The following is a 19670-nucleotide window of genomic DNA, read 5'->3' on the forward strand; positions in this document are numbered from 1 at the left end:
ATTCTGAGCAAATCTAATCAAAATTGTTCCACCAGGCCATCTCATTGTTGATGGTAAACATGTTTTCCCATGACTAATTATACAGGCCCGTAGCCAGGGGGGGGTTCGGGTGGTTCGAACGACCCACCCCCCACTGCCAAAGGTCCAGAATTTTTTGTTATTATTATTATTATAATTTATTATTATTTTTTTTTTGATACAATAAAATTGTTGGGCATTATTTAAAATAACACTTTATTACAAAACAATTTACAAAAAAAAAAAAAAAACGCGACGTGACAAACCTGCGCAGCAACTGACGTTTTTTAAATCTGTGAGGCGGCATCCAGCGGTGTATAATATGGGTCGAAAAGAGCAGGAGAGACGGAAGAAAAAGCAGGCAGCAGCATCATTATCGCAGAATATTGAACATATGTTCAAAAAGACTGCCAAACAGAGTAAGTCTGTTACTACCTCAAGATCAAATTGCTAACGCTAGTTAAGTGGTAGCTAATCGTCAACCCCACATCACACACAGAATAGTTCTCTTGTGCCTTTTCTTGAGCAGTCTGAATGGCTATGACAAGTCTGTAACATCTTAAATAAACATTAACAGACAGTAGCCTATCTGATGGATCTGTGAATTTATTATGTTAAATAATGTTAATCCATCAAAAAAAAAGAAAAGAAAAGAAAGAATGACGAGTTCAATGCGTAAACAAACCTGCTTGACCATGCATAATATTAGGATTTATTAACATTTTATTTTGAATTAATAAATTATTCTATTAAATTAGTAAATTTATTAAATTATTCTATTAACCATAGGCGATGCTGTCTAGTGTCTATACGCGGTATAGACAGCATTCGAATGAAGTTTATCATTAATAATTGTTACATAAAACATAAAATAAAATAAGCCCACAGAAAAAAATTTTATCCATCCCACAGTCTTTTCCCCGTAATATTTGTATATTATTATTATTAGATAATTATTGGTAATATTTTTATATTTGTTTATATTCCTCATTTCGATCTCTTTACTTCACGTTCTGAATGTAAATGATAGCCTACTGTAAATGCATGACATGCCAATAAAGATATAATTATTTTATATGACTGGGATTTTAAAGGTTGAATTTAACATATTCTATTATATTTCGCCTAATTAATAGACTATATAAATAATTCGTTGAATATTAAATATATTTTATGTAAGTTCAATAAAGTGAGGAGGCAAAGACAAAGAATGAGAGATGCATGTTGATGAGAGAAGTTGAATTTGTAGTTTAATAATATTCCAGTAAAAAATTCCTTAAATGTATTCTGTTGTTAGTGTGGTTTTTAAACTTTTGAACACTGTGTGTGTGTGTGTGTGTGTGTTTTTGAAGTGAAAAAAGGTGCACGTGATCTTGATAAGCAATTTGACAACATTGTAGCAAATATTTTTGGTGCATCAAAAGCATGCACATTATGATACCAGCAGACAAGCTAATCCAGCACATGTCACTAAAATGCAGTATTTAATCCTTAAAATGAAATACAAAATGAGTAAATACTCAAATACAAAATACTGAGAAAAAAGGTCCGCTTAAAAAAAACCAAAAAAAAAAACCTTGCACTAGGCTGGCTACGGGCCTGTTATAAATATAGATTTAATTACTAATAATTTGTAGACCTTGCATGGTATATACAGCACAACATAAGGATAGTGCTCTGGTGATCCAGAATCTTTTTCAGGAGCCCAATTTGTGAGATAACGGAAACAAGTTGATCTGCACTGTATGCTAAAATGTACAAAGAGCCTGCTTCCGGATATTGTGTTGCACAATCCACCCGAAATAACCGAATTTGATACCCTCTGCAGCTTTCTAATTGCCTGACGAGGTCCATAGCAATTTCTTTATTATTAATTAAACATAAATTAAGCATAATAGGCCCAATGGCAGGCAAATTCACCAGCTGACATTTGCAATGTGCGACACATACCATCTGCAAACATTATTACAAATCCCTTGTCAAGTTATGAGAATATTTAGTGTTTTATCCTGGCTGTTGTGTAAAGCCAGAGGCTTATGAAGAGTTAAACGGAGCGGGAGGACCCTACATCTTTTTGATACCAACAAATGTGCTGTCATTATTTAGTTTGAGTGTCCTGCATCACTCAATATAACCTTAATACTCCCTAATAATCTATTTTATACATATAATAAAACTGTAAAGTTGGAATGTCTGTACATTGAAGATATTTGCAACAAAAAAAATTGGTGGGGAATGTAAGATGAGTAAGGCAATACATCAAGATATTTTTGGAATTTTTGTCTGTCTGTGCATGCATAATGCAAAAACTACTGAATTCATTAAAATTATTAGTTCATCTTAAAATTTAACAGATGCGGCTCAACATTTTTAATGCGCGCTTATAAGTGTCCAATTAAAATTAAGAAATCCACTTAATAAATGCGACCTTAGATACGCACTTCACAGTAACGTGTAAAAATTCAACAGCTGGCATTGTACCTTTTATTATAACGCGCTTATGTGTGTACAATTAAATTCTACACAAAGTCGAGGGCACATCTAGTCTAAAAATTTCAGGCTGAATTTCTCTTTTTGAATTACTCTCATTTGATTGCAACATGATTTAGGGTGTCATTCAGAAAAATTCCTGAGAGGAATTCCTGCACTGACTACAACAATATCCCATCCATAGTGTCCCTCTGATATGGAGCTAGCTGACACTGGCGGGGACAAGCCTCCCTAGCCAATACTGCACACATTCCAAACTGTGCTTTGCTACTGCGGAACCCTTACACAAACATTTTACATACACATTTGGATTTTATGGATAGTGATCTGGTTATACCTATACAGTATATCCACCAGGGTCCGATGTACTACCTTGTTCTTCCTTGTATATTTACTGACATGGGGTATGTTCCTGCTCAATCAAGGGAGATCTGCAATGGTTTACTGATCCTGCTTTTAAGAGGAAATGCCAATCCTGGAAACTTGCCTAGGCTTTTAACAGGTCCAAGTAGGCAGGGAAACATCTACCTGTGTAAAGAAAGACAGAGTATTGGGAGATATTGGAAAGACCAGTGGGTCAGTGATGCTGGTTTCATGACCCCGACACCTCAGTCCCTGGGGTGCCTAAAAAAAAGGGGGATGCCCAGACTAGAAGCCACTGCCAAGTAGCCCTACAGCATCTGCATCCACTAAAGAGTCAAGCAATAAATTGCTTCAGTACATTTAAGTATTTATAATCTGTTCTGTATCCTGTTCCTCCACAATCAAACTTAGCAGCTGCATGTAGGTAAAGAGGCAGTCAACCTCACAGAGCTACAATAACTGGTAGTGCTCCTCAGGTGTTGATTTGATGTCTTGTACCACCCTCTTGATGTCGAGATACTTAGCCATACACCTAGACAGCATCTTGGTAAGCCTTACATGTGACATGGTGGCACAGGACACAACTGGATATGTTTTGAGCAGCAGCAGCTTCTGGAATGTGCATTGCATCATGCCTGCTCCTGTGCATGCTGCTTGTTGCACAAGGTGTTATTATTATTTTTTTTCGGGGGTTTTCTCCCACAGTTCAAAGACATGTGGTTATTTGTTGTTTCCAAATGGTCCGTAGTCTGTGACTGGTGTGTGTGTGTGATTGTGTCCTGCAGTGGGTGTGCAGACCATTCAGGGTGTAATAGCAATAATAATAATAATAATAATAATAATAATATTAATCGTAATAATATAGTTTGTTGTTGGTATACTTGTGCTATTACATTGGTGTACTATTCATATTTTTGCTATATTACACCTGGTGTTATAAATAACAAGCGTTCAGGTATTAATTACAAGTTAATTAAAGCAATGAGTTACTAACAAAATTGCCTTTCTTCACTTTCAAGCTGTTGTAAGCTCTCTCCCTCTCTCTCTTTCTCTCTCTCTCTCTTTCTCTATGTATGTGCACAGTGAAATAAGAGCTTACAGGATTTGGATTAACCGCTTGTTAGTAAGACTAGTCAGGGGGAAAAAAGCATTTTTAATTTTTAAGACATCATAAAAATTGGACTTTGGTGCAATGGGAAAAAGGTCATGTTTTGTAGTCTGAAAACTTCAGAATAAACCCTATTCCAGAGCAATGGACATGTCAGAGTAAAAAGGGAAGGACATGAAGCGATGCACTCATCACGCATAATGGCTATTGTACAAGAAGTATATTTTCTATATACAAAACATATATATATACAGACAAACACGCACACACACACATGCACACGGACTCTAAAACACACACAGACTCCCATTTACCTACATTTAAACCACATGGCACCTCTCTCTCACTGGGTTTTCTGAAAACCTCACTTTATAATTAAAATGTCTACAGGCATTTTTCATTACATACCCCGTTACATTTTCTTATTAAAAAGTTTTCAATATGGTACATACTTGTGTGTATGTGTGTGTGACAGAAACTGATTGAGAGACTGAAAGAGGGAGGAAGAGAGAGAGAGAGAGAGAGAAGATGAAGGGTTCTTATTCTTCTCTTTGATTGCACCTACAGGGACAGACAAGTCACTAGAAAAGCAACTTGATGTCCTGTTGCACCCATGGCATTTCTATCACGGGCAGATTCTCCCTGTCATTTATAAATTCCCAAAACCAACTTCAAAGAAGAAAGAAGTTTTACCAACCGGTAAACAGAATTAATCTATTTTATTACATGGTGCAAGTTAAAGCTGCACACTCTTCCCACTCCTGTTTAATGTCATCATACTGTAGACTGGGTTATGGAGAATAGTATAGCTGGCCGATCTGCAGTGGTGTGCGGTGCCGATGGCCTGACATTCAAGGATGCAGCCTATGCAGATGACATTGTTTTGAGAAGCAAGCACCCAGGAGCTGAGCCTTGCTTGCAGGGGATCACAGAAGCCAACATTTCTCACCAAACCTCTAGGACAATAATAGCTCCAAGTCATAATTCAAAGGCAGCTACATTAACGGTAAATGGCTTGACTGGATCAGGATGCCCAAAAATGGGGCAGTTGTGAATGCAGTTTTCAGTCTCTTGTAGTCTACACTGGCCATTCTATACCAGATGGTCAAAATCAAATTTAATTTTTATTTGCCACATACACAGTCATACACAATATAATATAGTGAAATGCTTATACGACAGCTGATGACCTCAAGATTCAAAAGGAAAGTTTCAGTGTGAAAATAAGAGAAATAAGAGAAATTACAAATTTCTAAAACTATAAAACTATAAGAAACATATACAAAAACTTAAGATGTAAAAGAGTTTTAAATTTACATAATGTACAAGCAATACTGTAAAAACTATGAAAATAAAATACTGTAATAAAATGGCATAATAAAAAATAGAAATATAAAATTATACAATAAATATAAAAAATACATAATTAAATATAAAAAATAAAATAAAATAACATAAAATATAGAAGAGTTGAGATGTAAGGTAATAGTGTAGTGTAGAATTGTGTCCAGTTATGGGCAAGATAATGTGCGGATGTGCAAAATATTGTGCAAGATTGCAGTTAGGCCTATTGTGGCATAGGTCATAAAAATTAAAATAAAATAAAAAAAACGTAAAAATAAATTATTTTAATATACAGCCAACTAGTTTGTGCCATAAAAGAGAAGTATTTGAATTCAAAGTTTTAAAGTTTACAGTGTGCAGTCTGATTTACTTACATTTTGTAGTTACTTTTAGTAATTATAATTTTGAGCCTGTAACCACTGTTCCTCTTGAGATGGACAGACATTAATATCATTTAACTATTTAAAAAAATATGGTTTGGGGGACAACATATCTTTTAGTTGTTCTGTGACATATTTCTGTTTTTTAAATTGTTGGATGATATTGCTTGTATCAGCATTTCAATTGTACTTTTTCACTTTTTATTAACAGTTTTTGCACTTTTGCATCTTTTACTCCTACTACTTTTTTTTCCAAAGAATGTGTTTCTTAATCTAGAGACACAAACTGAATTTTTCAATTATTCACTTAAAAAAGATGTATATTAGTTAGCACTCTGACAGAAATGATTGTAGGATTAGAGGAGCACATCCAGACTATAGAGGGTCAGTGAGCGTGAGAGCAGCGTGATTTATTTAGAGGTAATCTGGATGCCTTTTATGGAGATGGCAATCCTCAAAATCGGGCATTAGTGCTATCACAATGGAACAAGTGGTTAAGGGCATACTCAAGCAGGGAAAGTTAATCCTGAGGCTTTCCCCAGGAATACCACTCCTCTGCACTTTATGTGTCCAACAACATTGCTCTTCTGTGTAAACCACCTGAAACAAACCTAAAAGACTTTTTAGGGGGACCAGCAGCATTAGTTAAGTGTATCCTAGAAGCCAGGGTGGTAGACATATCTTAAAGTTGTTGACAAAAATATATTTTCTAAGATAGTTGTACATATGTCCGATAAAGTAATATGCTCTAGATCCATCCCACTGGAGAGCAAGACTGGAGTACTTTTGAGGGAAGGGGTGGCCTGTTACAGCAGGACACTTGTGATCCCTAAACTTACAGTAGAGCAGCTTCTGACAGTAATCATGTTATCATAATATTCAAAGTTATGCAATAGCCTGCCAATGTTTAGGAGTCAGACACAATCCTTGTGTCTACATTTAGAATTGTTTTTCCTTAGGCAAATGATTCAAACAAGTTAATTTAATGCTATTCTGTTGCAATGTCCTCAAGAGATTTAATGATATGATTGGTAAGGCCAATACAGTAGATCATACTCATACGAGCACAACTCAATTTTGTGTGAGAAAATTATATTTTGTTGGCCGCCTTACTATTTTGTCAACTGTTACAGAACAGTTTTATTATGCTTTCACTTAAACTTCTTGGAAAATGCAAATTCCAAGATCAGTTCAGGCAATTATTTGTAAGTTCAAGTTATTGGGAGATGTAGCCACCTTTTTAGGGTTGGCTCCAAACTGTCACTCTCTTGAGCAGATGGTCAAGAACTACCCAGGAAGGTACATTCATAAACTGAAAGCAGCTGTAACACCAGTCAAAAGACAAGCAAATTTTACACTGTCATGGACTGAAAGCCTCCTGTCCAAGAAAGAAAATTCTGTTACAGAATGTTCACATTCAAGCTTGATTAAAGTCTCCAGCTGACAACATGGACAAAGAAAAAACCCTTGACCACAGGTATGATTGGTGAAGTAAAAGGCATTCAAACTCGAAAACATTGTACAACTCTTATGCCTGATCCCGGGAGGCATCAGATTTTAGGACCACTACTTGTGGAATTAATGCATTGTACACAGTGGATATTAAATTAGGAATATCTCATAATTATTCAGCATTAACCTAATTCATTATTGATTAGACAAAATTAAATTTTCCCACTGGATAATGACCCCAAACACACACTAAATATGGATGTGAAATGGATAAAGCAGTCTAAATTTAGGTTTTCGGAGCCTCAACTCTATCGAAAATGTGTAGATCCTGCTTTCATGAGAAGCCAGTGACTGGAAATCAACAACTTTAATTGAACACTACCAGTTCTGCAAAGAACAGTAGAGTCAAACAGAAGTCTGACAAAGCTTTCTAAAAGCATCTGCTAAAGGTGAAACATGCTAATTCAAACAAACATAAGGTGTGCTGTTTAATAATGTATGGTTACAAAGATAACTCAAATTTGACATTTAGTAAATGGGACATTCATAATAATTGTTGTTCTATTTTCCCAAGGGGCAATCTCTGGTTCTAAAAAATTAAGCCAATGCGGAAGTGCCAAAAAGGGTAGTTCCTCGAATGTACACTGATGGCTGGCTTTAAAAGAAAGTTAAACCACATAGACTCCGATGTTAACATACTTAACTTTATTACACAGAAAAACATGTTTACCGGCTGTTATAAAAATGTTGTGTCAATAGCAAGATTTCTTGTTCATGACAACTGTATAGTCTGTGAATTTTTATATTAAAATCAGTTAAAAATATATTAAGCCATAAATTTATGCATAAATGGTGCATGGAGAAGAGCTGCAGTGTCAAACCACTAGTGGTCTGCTATGCATCACTTTTGCTAAGCAGTTAACTGGAATCAAAGTTCAATCTAAAGCTTTTGCATAGAATTTAATGTTAGCCCCTATGCCATTTTAGCTAAGCTAAAGCTAAGCTCATTAGCTTGTGGGGGACACCAGGGTTAGGCACTTTAGAAGGGTTTAACCAACAGCCAGCCTCTGTTCATTCTGCCCATTTGCCTATTAATGGATTAACCAGGTTTTAGGTGATGTCCTGCTGAGATGGCAACTAAACCACTCTTCAGAAAAACTCATGGATGATTTCACACAGAGTCTGTCCAGTTACTTATACAGTCTATGGTTTTACCTTAAAAACTACACTCAATTCTGTTCATGATGTTCTTTAAAATCTGTAAATATTAAAATAGAAATGTGCATTTATTCATTCATTTCTTTATTTATTTATTGTTATATGATTTTATGATTTAGAATAGACAAGGTCAAAATTCATTCTATCCTAAAAACAATGAACACAATGTTTAGAGGAATTAGTTAATTATTAGTATTAGTTAATTGCATTTGTACACTGCTTCACACCTAGTAGTATTTTAGGTCAGTCATTCCACCTTCTGTCATGTTTTAAGAGTTGGAAGAAAAACTGGAGAAACCCAGAGGAAACCCTCTTAAACACAGGACACACAAAATTCAGAATAAAATGCTGATGTTAAATAACTAATTTTTAAACTTTATATTAGGTAGAAATACAGAAACCAAACAAGATAGGTTTCAGATTTCAGTCCATTTCCCCTCAATCTCACTACCTTGCTGTTACATTCTGTTCCTCCCCACTCCCCTACCGTTCTAACCCTCTGATGTGTGTTGCCAAGTGTAATCAAAGTAATAACTTCCATTGTCTGCTTCGCCTCCATCAATCCTATTACCTAGGTGTGTGCATGTCTGTCTGAGAGATAGAACAAGTCAGAAAAGACAGGGAATGATATGGAAAAAAAAAAGAGAGAGAAGAAGGCAAGCCAGAATGTATTGTACAAAACAAATCTACTTGCAGTAAGTGATTGCATAGAACTACTTTACTTTGATGCATGCTGATAGCAATAGGAAGGTTTATAAATTCAATTCTAATCTATTTAATCAAGATAGTAAATTACACATATTGTATACAGTATGTTAAACACATACAGACTATCCAGTGTGTACCACATTCTCTTACCATATTTTTCTGTCATTCACAAAGTCTATTTGCTCATGTTTTTTTTAATTTTTTTTATTTTTTAGACTGCCACCACCTTGCAACCAGCCATACCAGTTCAAGGCTTACCAGATTGTATTGTACCTACTCAGAACAAAAGCCCAAACCCTAAACAGTGCTAATCTGAGGTTGGTTGAATCCACTGATGTAAATACAGAAGGCTAACTGTATTTTGGCTTGCATTAATTAATTAATTAATTAAGTGGGTTGGGTTTCATCTGTGCCTAGTGAGGAAATTGTCAGTGTGATCTTGAAACCCTGGCTTCTATTATGCGTGAGTAGATGTACTGTGGAATCTTGTGAGAATGGTAAATATCACGCACATACAATGGCTCTCTTCACCACAGTCATGGGTAAGTTTGAATAAAGCCATGAGGAACATTTACTTTAAATTGACTTGGGTTATGTATTTCCTGTCTTAAAAAGGCTTCTGTCTCTTGCAAGACTGAGTAGGGGTAATATTTAACTCTGCTCACAGCAACACCCACAATAAACCATCCTACTTTCTACACATGCAAACCAGAAACACTGGAAGAACAGAGGTGAGTACTTACATATAAATAAAAAAAAATTGCACACAAAAACATATACACACATGTACACACATACAGTATGAATACTTACATCTTTGTTGGTGATGTCTGCTTGTACCAGAGTTCCATTTAGACATGGTTCTACATAACGAAGTTCTTCATTATACTAAACACAAGGAAATAAATGTAAAAATTTATTAAAAATTAACTATGGTTACGTCTGAATTATGTTCAAATCACTGTGTTTGTGTGTGTGTGTGTGGTGTCCACACAAATATAGTATGATATAATGATATGTAGTTTTTTTGCACATTTATTGCACTGACTTCATTTTATTAAATCAGTATAAACTTAGAGTTACTTGTAGCCACTTGTCACAGCACGCGGACAGCAGGGACGAGGCTGCTGAAAACGGGCACAGCTAGCTAGTAATCATTTTTAATTGATCTCAAGCTTTCTCCATGTTATGAAAACAAGGCTGGAAGTTTAGATTTTGTTGAGGTTCTACAAAACAGTAAATGCAGAACAGTGACATGCAATCCATTTGATCTTTGGGTGGAGGACGGCTGCAAAAAACACTGCACAAGCTCCCGCAGCACTTTCACTTTCGCATAGACCAGCTCTCGTGATCCTGCTGCCAAAGAGAAAAAAGGTTGCAGTGTTTTAACGTCAAGGTCCCTGTTCCCAGCTGGGAAAGCCACCCGGCTTCCAGACGTCACGTGGAACTCCAATCTGTGGCCGCGTTGGGGCCGGTTGGCCAGTCAGCAAAGAGGAGTCATTCAAGGGAGCATGCAGAAGCCACTGCCAGTCTTTTGCCGGCATGCCAGTTGAGCACTGCCTCCAGACAAACAAAATATCTTGTTTTGGTGTTTATTATAGAAAATTTTGAAAATGACAACTAAATATGTAGTAAAAATCCATAAACCAATAAACAAACAAACTTACAAATAAATAAATAAATAAATAAATAAAAACTTCACTAGGTCCAATGAAGTATGAATAATCTATTGAATCTCTTGATACGCAGTCCTTTTTACATTTTCTGCATAGATTCCAGCTTTCCACTTTTCCTCTACTCGCCATCATCGGCTCCAAAGCTTAACCTCGTCCTCAGCTAATCCGTCTGGCTTTTTCTGATAATATTGTTAATTTAATGCATGACTAAAAATTAGACTTCAAAGTAAATCAGAAATGATGCTGTCCTTCTATGCTGTGCAGGCTTTAAACTAGTAATCTTGTTGTAAGTGAACAGGAAATGCCCTCTCCTACAAGTGTGGTTATGTTTTTAAAATATTTGTCTGTATTCAGCCCACAACCATGTGTATCGTTCAGATCAAGCTAATCTAAAGAAGCTGTTTTGCTGATATATAACAAAGCATGTGTTTGGAAATGTCCATTTACTAAGGAAAAAAGTATTCTACTCCTTATATTTTTTTTAAATAATATGAATAAATAATAATATTGTATTATGCAAAATATTAATCTGTTCCACTTATGTATGTACCCATGACCTTGATGTTGTTTCACCAGAATTCCTTGGGCCACTTTTGGTAGTTTGGTAGAGATTCTCTGACATCATAATTCCCTAGCCATCATAATTAGTAAAGTGGCTTAAATATTTAAACTTGTCCATAATTCCTGCTTCCAACACAACAACTTCAAGAACTGACATATTACGTTTTTTTTTTTTTTTTTTTGGCTGATTGGTTTGCGTGTGTGCATGTGTGTGTGTGTGTGTGTGTGTGTGATATCAAAAAGAATAAGAAATATATAAAGGAAATAAAGAAAACTTTAATGATTCGTTCCATAATCCAAAAATACTGTATTTATATACAAATGATTAACACAAAATATAAAGTTAAAGTAAAACAAAATCACTACACTTGGACACAAAATTAAAAAAATTCTTTACACGTGCACACATGGTCACAATGTTATAGTAGTTAAATGAAGTTACGCAGCGCTGTTGTTTGAAAGAGAGTTTGTTTGTTGATTCCAAAGGAAGATTTTTTCCCGGTTAGATTAATCTCATTGGACACTTACAATTCACCCCTCGTTCCGGTTCTCGTGCTCCCGGAATTCAACATCTTTACCGGTGAGGCCGAGCCATCTCTCCCGTACACCATTTCACACACTGCAATAACACAGACTCTGGACTTTCACACACTCACCCGCATACACCTCATCCACTGTTTATATTTGTATATTTTTTGTATATATTGGTTTTGGTGCACCTTGTTTGTTTGTTTGTTGGTTTGTTTTGTATAATACACTTTGGTTTGGTTTAGAATTTTTTTTTGTGTCACGTCTTTACTTTACTTAATACCGGAAGTGTAATTTAAAAACCCGTATTTCGATTCCCGACCCTATAGCATTGTAACTAGTGGTAATATAAAATCCAAACGTTACATAGTGGTGGCCCGTACGTACGGGGAATCAGTGTTTTGGGTTATTTTCCAGTTTTGTGTGTCTTGGCAGAACAAAATGGACGCTAATAATGCTAATGCTAATGCTAATGCTAGTGGTGCCGGAAAGGCCGACTTTGCTGTTGATAGTCATGTACTGGATGATGTAGATGATGCATTTGTGACACGCCGTAACCCTATAGCTGAAATAACGTCCCTGATTAGTTCACTGTATATATCAGATAGACATGATGATGAGGATGATGCTGATATTGTTGTTCATATGTCTGATATTAATGTTGTACACACACTGCAAACTAAACTAAATCAATGCAAGGTGGATGTGGTGGCGCTTACAGACAAAGTGAGAACGTTGGAGCAGGATTTTAGACCATCCATAAACAGCAGTATAAACAGAGAAACCAGTTTTCGTGAAGCTGTGGATGCTAGCTTAGAGGGGCTGGAGCGCTACTGCCAAGAGGCTCTGGAGAAACTGGAAAGAGCTGTCATTGACTGTTTTCTGCGATGCGACGTTATCTGGAAAAAACAGATGAAGTGAAACTGCGTCTCACTAGTACGCCCACCATCCAAAGGTTACAGGCCTACACCCCTGCATCACCCCAATCTACTGCTCTACATTCTCCTGGTACACCAATCACAGCATCTATGGCAAAGGTACAGCAAACAAGCACTCATGTAACATACAATATTTCTCCTTGTGTTCCAGTACACTTTGCTGCTCAGCTTACCTCCTCAGTTTCACCCTCTTCTTCTTCCTTTTATGCTCGACCACCCATCCGCTTGAAGTCTTTTAAACAGGCATTCATGGCTGCATTCTTATCTGATGACTACATGGCAGAAGTTGAAGACAACTTGAGGTCTCTGGTGCAGCAGCCTGGACAACGCCTTCGAGACTTCGCCTATGACTACCGGGCCCTCTTTTTAAAGTGGAAGCCTGATATCTCCGAGGAAGAACTGGTGGGTCGAATCCTGAATAACATCAATCCAAGAGTGGCAGGATGTCTAAGAGGAACTGTGAACACCGCTGAACAGCTGGTGAAGATAGGTTCCATGGTGGAAAAAGACTGTAAAGGCACCAAGGACTACTGGCAGAAAGTAGAGTCTCAGCACAGTAAGGAGAAGAGCCATAAGAAAGCAGCTGAGCGGACTCCTTCGAAACACATAGCGGGACTCTCCATTGCACAACCCCTTGCAGCTCTGTCTTTTCTCCTGGTTTCACTTACAGTGCAGGGAAGAAAAGTAAATGCTGTGGTAGATACAGGAAGCTCCTACACGCTGATGAGGTAACATCTATGGAGGCAGCTCAGCGGACAGGAAGCCAAGTGTGACGTTCCTTCTCCCCAGAAGTTTGTCATGGCTGATGGAAAAACACATCAAGCTCAAACTTAGAGAAGACTGCATTACAACTGGCACAGTGCTGAATGTCAGCTGAACACTTATGTCATGAGCAACTCTCACCTAGCCTTCCCTCTGATCGTGGGGCTGGACTTCCTAAGAGTCACGGGAGCCATCATGGAAATCGCTCGGGAAAGATACAGGCTGGAAACAGATGAAGGAGTCACCTATCACCCTTTCATAGCTTCCCCACCCTACTCTTTTCCTTCTATGGCACCTGTCAGGAGCCGCACTCACCGACCAGCTACAACTAACCAGTATCTCGCCTTACCTATTACTCCTGATCTCCTATGCACTGATGGAACCACAGAAAGCAGGACACCGATAATCATAAGGAGCTGTTAAAACTAATGGCCGTCTGGCCACGCACCACCTCCAACATCCTAGGCAAGACAGCTGTAGAAAGACACAAAATCCCCTTATCAGATGACACATCCTTCAGATCCAGAGCATATCAAGTTTCACCTTTGAAGAAACAAATAATAGAAAATCAAGTCGACCAGATGCTGAAGGACCACATCATCGAACCTTCGTGTTCACCCTGGTCCTGATGTACTGGTACCAAAACCCGATGGGACTTACCGTTTTTGCGTGCTTTTTAGACAGCAAAACCAAACCAGATGCTTATCCAATGCCTTTAATTCACAACATCATTGAATCACTGGAAGGCGCCTCCTGGTTCTCAACATTGGATCTCCAATCTGGTTACTGGCAGGTAGAGATGGAGAAGGAGAGTCGTGAAAAGACCGCCTTCATCACCACCAAAGGCCTCTATCAGTTTCGACCCATGCCCTACGGTCTCCGCAACGCCGCAGCCACATTCCAGAGACTGATGGAGAAGGTTTTGGCGGACCTAAGAGCGAAAATGTGTTTCGTTTACATTGATGACATCATCATTTACTCCAAATCGCTGGAGCAGCATGTAAAACATCTGAATGCAGTGTTTTCGAGACTCACCCAAGCCAACCTCTCCCTCAATATGAAGAAGTGCCATTTCTTCAAGAAACAGTTGAAGTTTCTAGGTCATGTCATCACTGAGGAAGGTGTGCAGCTAGACCCGGAGAAGACAAAGGCCGTGGCAGAGTATCCTCCCCCACAAGACTTGAAAGCTCTCCAACGTTTCCTGGGTCTCGCCAGCTGGTATCACAAATTCATCCCCCCTTTCGCAGATATAACCACGCCTTTAGCTCGACCCCGTAGCATTGTAACTAGTGGTAATATAAAATCCAAACATTACAGGTCAACCACCAACTGTGCAAGTTCTACAACTTAAGAAGATGAGATTTCATCATAGGTCTACCTTAACTATAAAAATCCAAAAAATCACATTGTGGGATTTAAAAAAAAAAAGAATTTATTTGCAAATTATGGTGGAAAATAAGTATTTGGTCACTAAAAAAATTTTATCTCAATACTTTGTTATATACCCTTTGTTGGCAATGATAGAGGTCAAACGTTTTTTGTAAGTCTTCACAAGGTTTTCACACACTGTTGCTGGTATTTTGGCCCATTACTCCATGCAGATCTTCTCTAAAGCAGTGGTTCCCAAACTGGGGAAGGAGTCGCGGAATAATTTTATGGGGTCGCGAGATTATGTCTTAAGAGAAATTATGACTTTTTTGTGATTATAATACACACTTTTCAGTATTACAAGTAAATGCTATAAATAAATATTTTCGGTTTTGTAACGATATTACTTATTAAGTATGAGTGTTTAAACTGAGTGTTTAAAAAAAATAGATTCGCGACTCAAAAGATATGACGTCACCGTGCAGTGATTGGCTCACTAGTTATTGCTACAGCGCACAACTGCACGTGAAAACCACAACTGCGGAGATGGATAAATTTGTTATTTACAAATCTAAAAATGTTGAGGAAATTGTGGACAGTTTGCCTGAGTCATCGGAACCATGTACATAGACCAAGCATAAGAGCAAGACCCCGTCAGACCAAAGTAGGAAACATCGGAAATATCAGGAAGAATTCATAAAGTATGGATTCACTTGCTCTACTGTTGACACAGTAGATTTCCCTTATTGTGTAATCTGTTTAGGAGTGCTTGCTCATGAAAGTATGAAGCCCGGCAAAACACATGATTGCTCAACAGGCAAAAAACAACAACAACAAAAAAAAAAAAACAAGTACACACTTTCCATAGTGGGGTCGCGAGATCTTGTCGATCTTTAATTAGGGGTCGCTGGCTTGAAAGTTTGGGAACCACTGCTCTAGAGCAGTGATGTTTTGGGGCTGTCGCTGGGCAACACAGACTTTCAACTCCCTCCAAAGATTTTCTATGAGGTTGAGATCTGAAGACTGGCTAGGCCACTCCAGGACCTTGAAATGCTTCCTACAAAGCCCCTCCTTCGTTGCCCTGGTGGTGTGTTTGGGATCATTGTCATGCTGAAAGACCATCTGACCATATGACATTATCCCAATCCTCTTTCATCCAAATGCTCTCCGGCAAAATTCAGAAGGGCCTGGACATGTACTGGCTTAAGCAGGGGGACACGTCTAGCACTGCGGGATTTGGGTCCCTGGTGGTGCAGTGCATTACTGATGGTAGCCTTTGTTACTTTAGTCCCAGCTCTCTGCAGGTTATTCACTAGGTCCTCCTGTGTGGGATTTTTGCTCACAGTTCTTGTGATCATTTTGACCCCACGGGGTGAGATCTTGCGTGAAGCCCCAGGTCGAGGGAGATTATCAGTGGACTTGTATGTCTTTAATTTTCTAATAATTGCTCCCACAGTTGATTTCTTCACACCAAGCTGCTTACCTATTGCAGACCAGTCTTCCCAGCTTGATGCAGGTCTACAATTTTGTTTTTGGTGTCCTTTGACAGCTCTTTTGGTCTTGGCCATAGTGGAGTTTGGAGTTTGACTGACTGAGGTTGTGGACAGGTGTCTTTTATACTGATAACAGATGCCATTAATACAAGTAACAGGTGGAGGACAGAGGAGCTCCTTAAAGAAGTTACAGGTCAGTGAATGCCAGAAATCTTGCTTGTTTGTAGGTGACCAAATACTTATTTTCCACTATAATTTGCAAACAAATTCTTTTAAAATCCTACAATGTGATTTTATGAATTTTTATTTTGTCTCTCATAGTTGAGGTATAACTATTATGAAAATTATAGGCGCATTTGTGAGGTCAGTCTTCGCTCTAATTCATCCCAAAGATGTTCTTTCAGATTGAGATCAAGACTCTGTGCAGGTCAGTCAAGTTTTTCCACACCAAACTTGTTCATCCATGTCTTAATAGACCTTGTTTTTTACACTGGTGCGCAGTCATGTTGGAACAGGAACAGTTGGGCCATCTCCAAACTGTTCCCACAGTTGGGAGCATGTCATTGTCTAATATGTCTTGGTATGCTGAAGCATTAAGAGTTCCTTTAACTGGAACTAAGAGACTGAGCCCAACTTCTTAAAAACAATCCCCCCTCCATCAAACTTTACACTTGGCACAATGCAGTCAGACAAGTACCGTTTTCTGGCATTTTCTGTCAACTGCCATTCCCAGACACGCCATTGGATTGACAAACACAGAAGCGTCATCCATCACTTCAGAGAATACATTTCCACTGCTCTATAGTCTAGTGGCAGTGTGCTTTACACCACTGCATCTGATGCTTTGCATTGCGCTTGGTGATGTAAGACTGGATGCAGTGGCTTGGCCGTGAAAACCCTTTCCATGAAGTTTTCTGTGAACTGTGCTAATCTAAAGGTCACATGAAGTTTGGACGTCTGTAGCTACAGTATAGACTCTGTAGAAGGACTACCCATCTCATCATCCGCTGACTTCGCTCTGTGATTTTACGACCTGTTGCTGTGATTATCAATTGCTCCAATTTGTCCTCACCTGTCCATAGGAAGTAGGAAGTCTTGCAGGTTATTGAAATGTATTTTTGTGAAATCTTTTAAAACAAAAGTGTCAACTCTTCCAAACATATACTACTTCTTATTGTGCTGTCATGGACTTTAACATTTAACATGCTTAATGAATGTGCTGAAATGAATGTGTGGGAATGTCCACTCATGGGAAGACTCATGTTTTGAATGCTTTTCATGTGTGGATGATCTTTCTCACTGTAGACTGATGAACTCTTTGAAACTCTTTCAAAATAAAATTTTTGGAAATTGTTTGTTATCTTTTTCTATATTAATATGCAGAGACTCTATAACACTGTGACCATGTGTGTGTGCGTAAAGCATCTTTTGTTTTGTGTTTGTTTGGTGTGTCATCCTTTCACGCGCACTTGTACTGTTTATTATAACGCGCACGAGCGTTAAGCAAAAGCAGAACCGCGAGTGTCATTAGCGAATGTGTGCCCCTTCCCTCCTTCTCATGCCTTCACACACACACACACACACACACACACACACACACACACCAACTAAGGAAACACTGCTTTGTCGCAAATCTTTTCAAAGGTAATATGCAACTTAATTTTTTTTTTTTATTATTTTACAGCATTTATTCTTTTAGGTTATTTGTTAAAGAAGTTTCCTGATAGAGCAGTCTTTCTATTACCGTTTGATCAAATAAGAAAGGAGGGAGAGTTACTTCACACACATGCGCGCACACACACACACACACACACACACACACACACAAGCAGTGTATGCGCACATAAACACACACTAACAGAAAGATTTATTTTTACTTTCTTTAAAGTTAAAGTGCAGGTTGATTTGTTTATTTTTTTCTTTATATTTTGTATTAATTTATTTTTATATGAATGTCTTTGAGTTGTGGAGTTTCCATTATTTCTTATAGGGGAAATTTGCTTTGGTATATGATGGTATATGATTGTTTAATATACAAGCACACTAACAAATTATGCTCAGAATCCAAGGTTCCACTGTATTAATGCACAAACACTAATTACAATTACAATGTCACAGGTGTGGAAATGTCCCGTTAATAGCCTTTTAAACCCGTTTGTGTCAACCAGTATGTTTATATTGTGGCCAAAAATTCAAGTATATGTAAACGTTTGATCAGGATTGTTTGGGTATTTTAATTATAACTAGGTCTTAAAAAGATGTAATTTAAACAACTATGTGATAATTAAAGACCAGTATCTTTTTTTGGATGCTATATAAACTTTTTTTTAATGCCTAATATTTATTAAGCTTTTAATGCATATTTATGACGCGAGCATGATGACACGATCAAGTGAAAGTAACTCCTATAAACAAGACATCAAAATCTGATGGGCTATTTAATTAATCATCAGTCTTAATTCCTGCCTTTACTCAGTTACCTGGCAGGATTGTGACTCCACTTTAAGGATGACATCAGGTAATGCCTGAAAGCCAATAGTGTTCAAACAACCACATACTGTAGCAACAGCAGAGAATTATTTTCCAGTTTCCCAAGGTCATAAAGACACTGAAATTGCATTTATATGAAGCCAATTTAGGAGTGATAAAGTTAGTTGGAGAAACAAAGTCACACACAAACAGCTCATTACTAACAAAAACTTAAGCAAGGTCTTGAGAACATGATTCCCGAATTCCATGATTTCTTATGACCAAATGAACGAATATATTACCATGACTCACTACAAAAACACAATTAAAGCATGAGTTTCCTATATTTTATATTAAACCTTAACCAACATATTATTGATACTAAATTGCATATTACCATTCATACAAAAACAATTTCAGGCTTATGTATCCACTGCATATTTTTAAAGCTGGGGTTATTATGTTTTGTATTTATGCTTTGAATCACCATTGCTAATCAAAGAACCATGCATAGAATTATCTTTTTTTCTTAAAACTCCCAAAATGGAAAAATCTACAGTACTGTATGTCTGTGGTTGTGTGTCAAATTATAGCCTGTATAATGGACTAAGAGGTAAAAACTTTAATACTTTAGAGATTAAAACACTGAACAAAAGGTTAACCTATTGATTTTATTTGCTTCTTTTGCAGAAAATATAATATAAAGAAATGCATGAGGATGTTTGGAAAGTTATTTAGTACCAAAATAATGGGGCTTTGTAGGGTCTTTAGTAGATAGTAGTATTGATGGACAT

General features: G+C 37.5%; 1 protein-coding gene across 1 annotated transcript in view; it reads right to left on the reverse strand.

Moving 5' to 3' along the window:
• The window catches only part of cacna2d3a (calcium channel, voltage-dependent, alpha 2/delta subunit 3a), a 293959-nt gene that overhangs the window by 114226 nt on the left and 160063 nt on the right, over nt 1-19670 (reverse strand). Inside the window, exon 9 of the mRNA XM_053503660.1 lies at nt 9895-9969. Within this exon, the coding sequence (XP_053359635.1) occupies nt 9895-9969 (75 nt within the window). The remainder of the gene's footprint in view (nt 1-9894; nt 9970-19670) is intronic.

This window comes from Clarias gariepinus, chromosome 9, assembly GCF_024256425.1.
Source record: "Clarias gariepinus isolate MV-2021 ecotype Netherlands chromosome 9, CGAR_prim_01v2, whole genome shotgun sequence".
NCBI lineage: Eukaryota > Metazoa > Chordata > Actinopteri > Siluriformes > Clariidae > Clarias > Clarias gariepinus.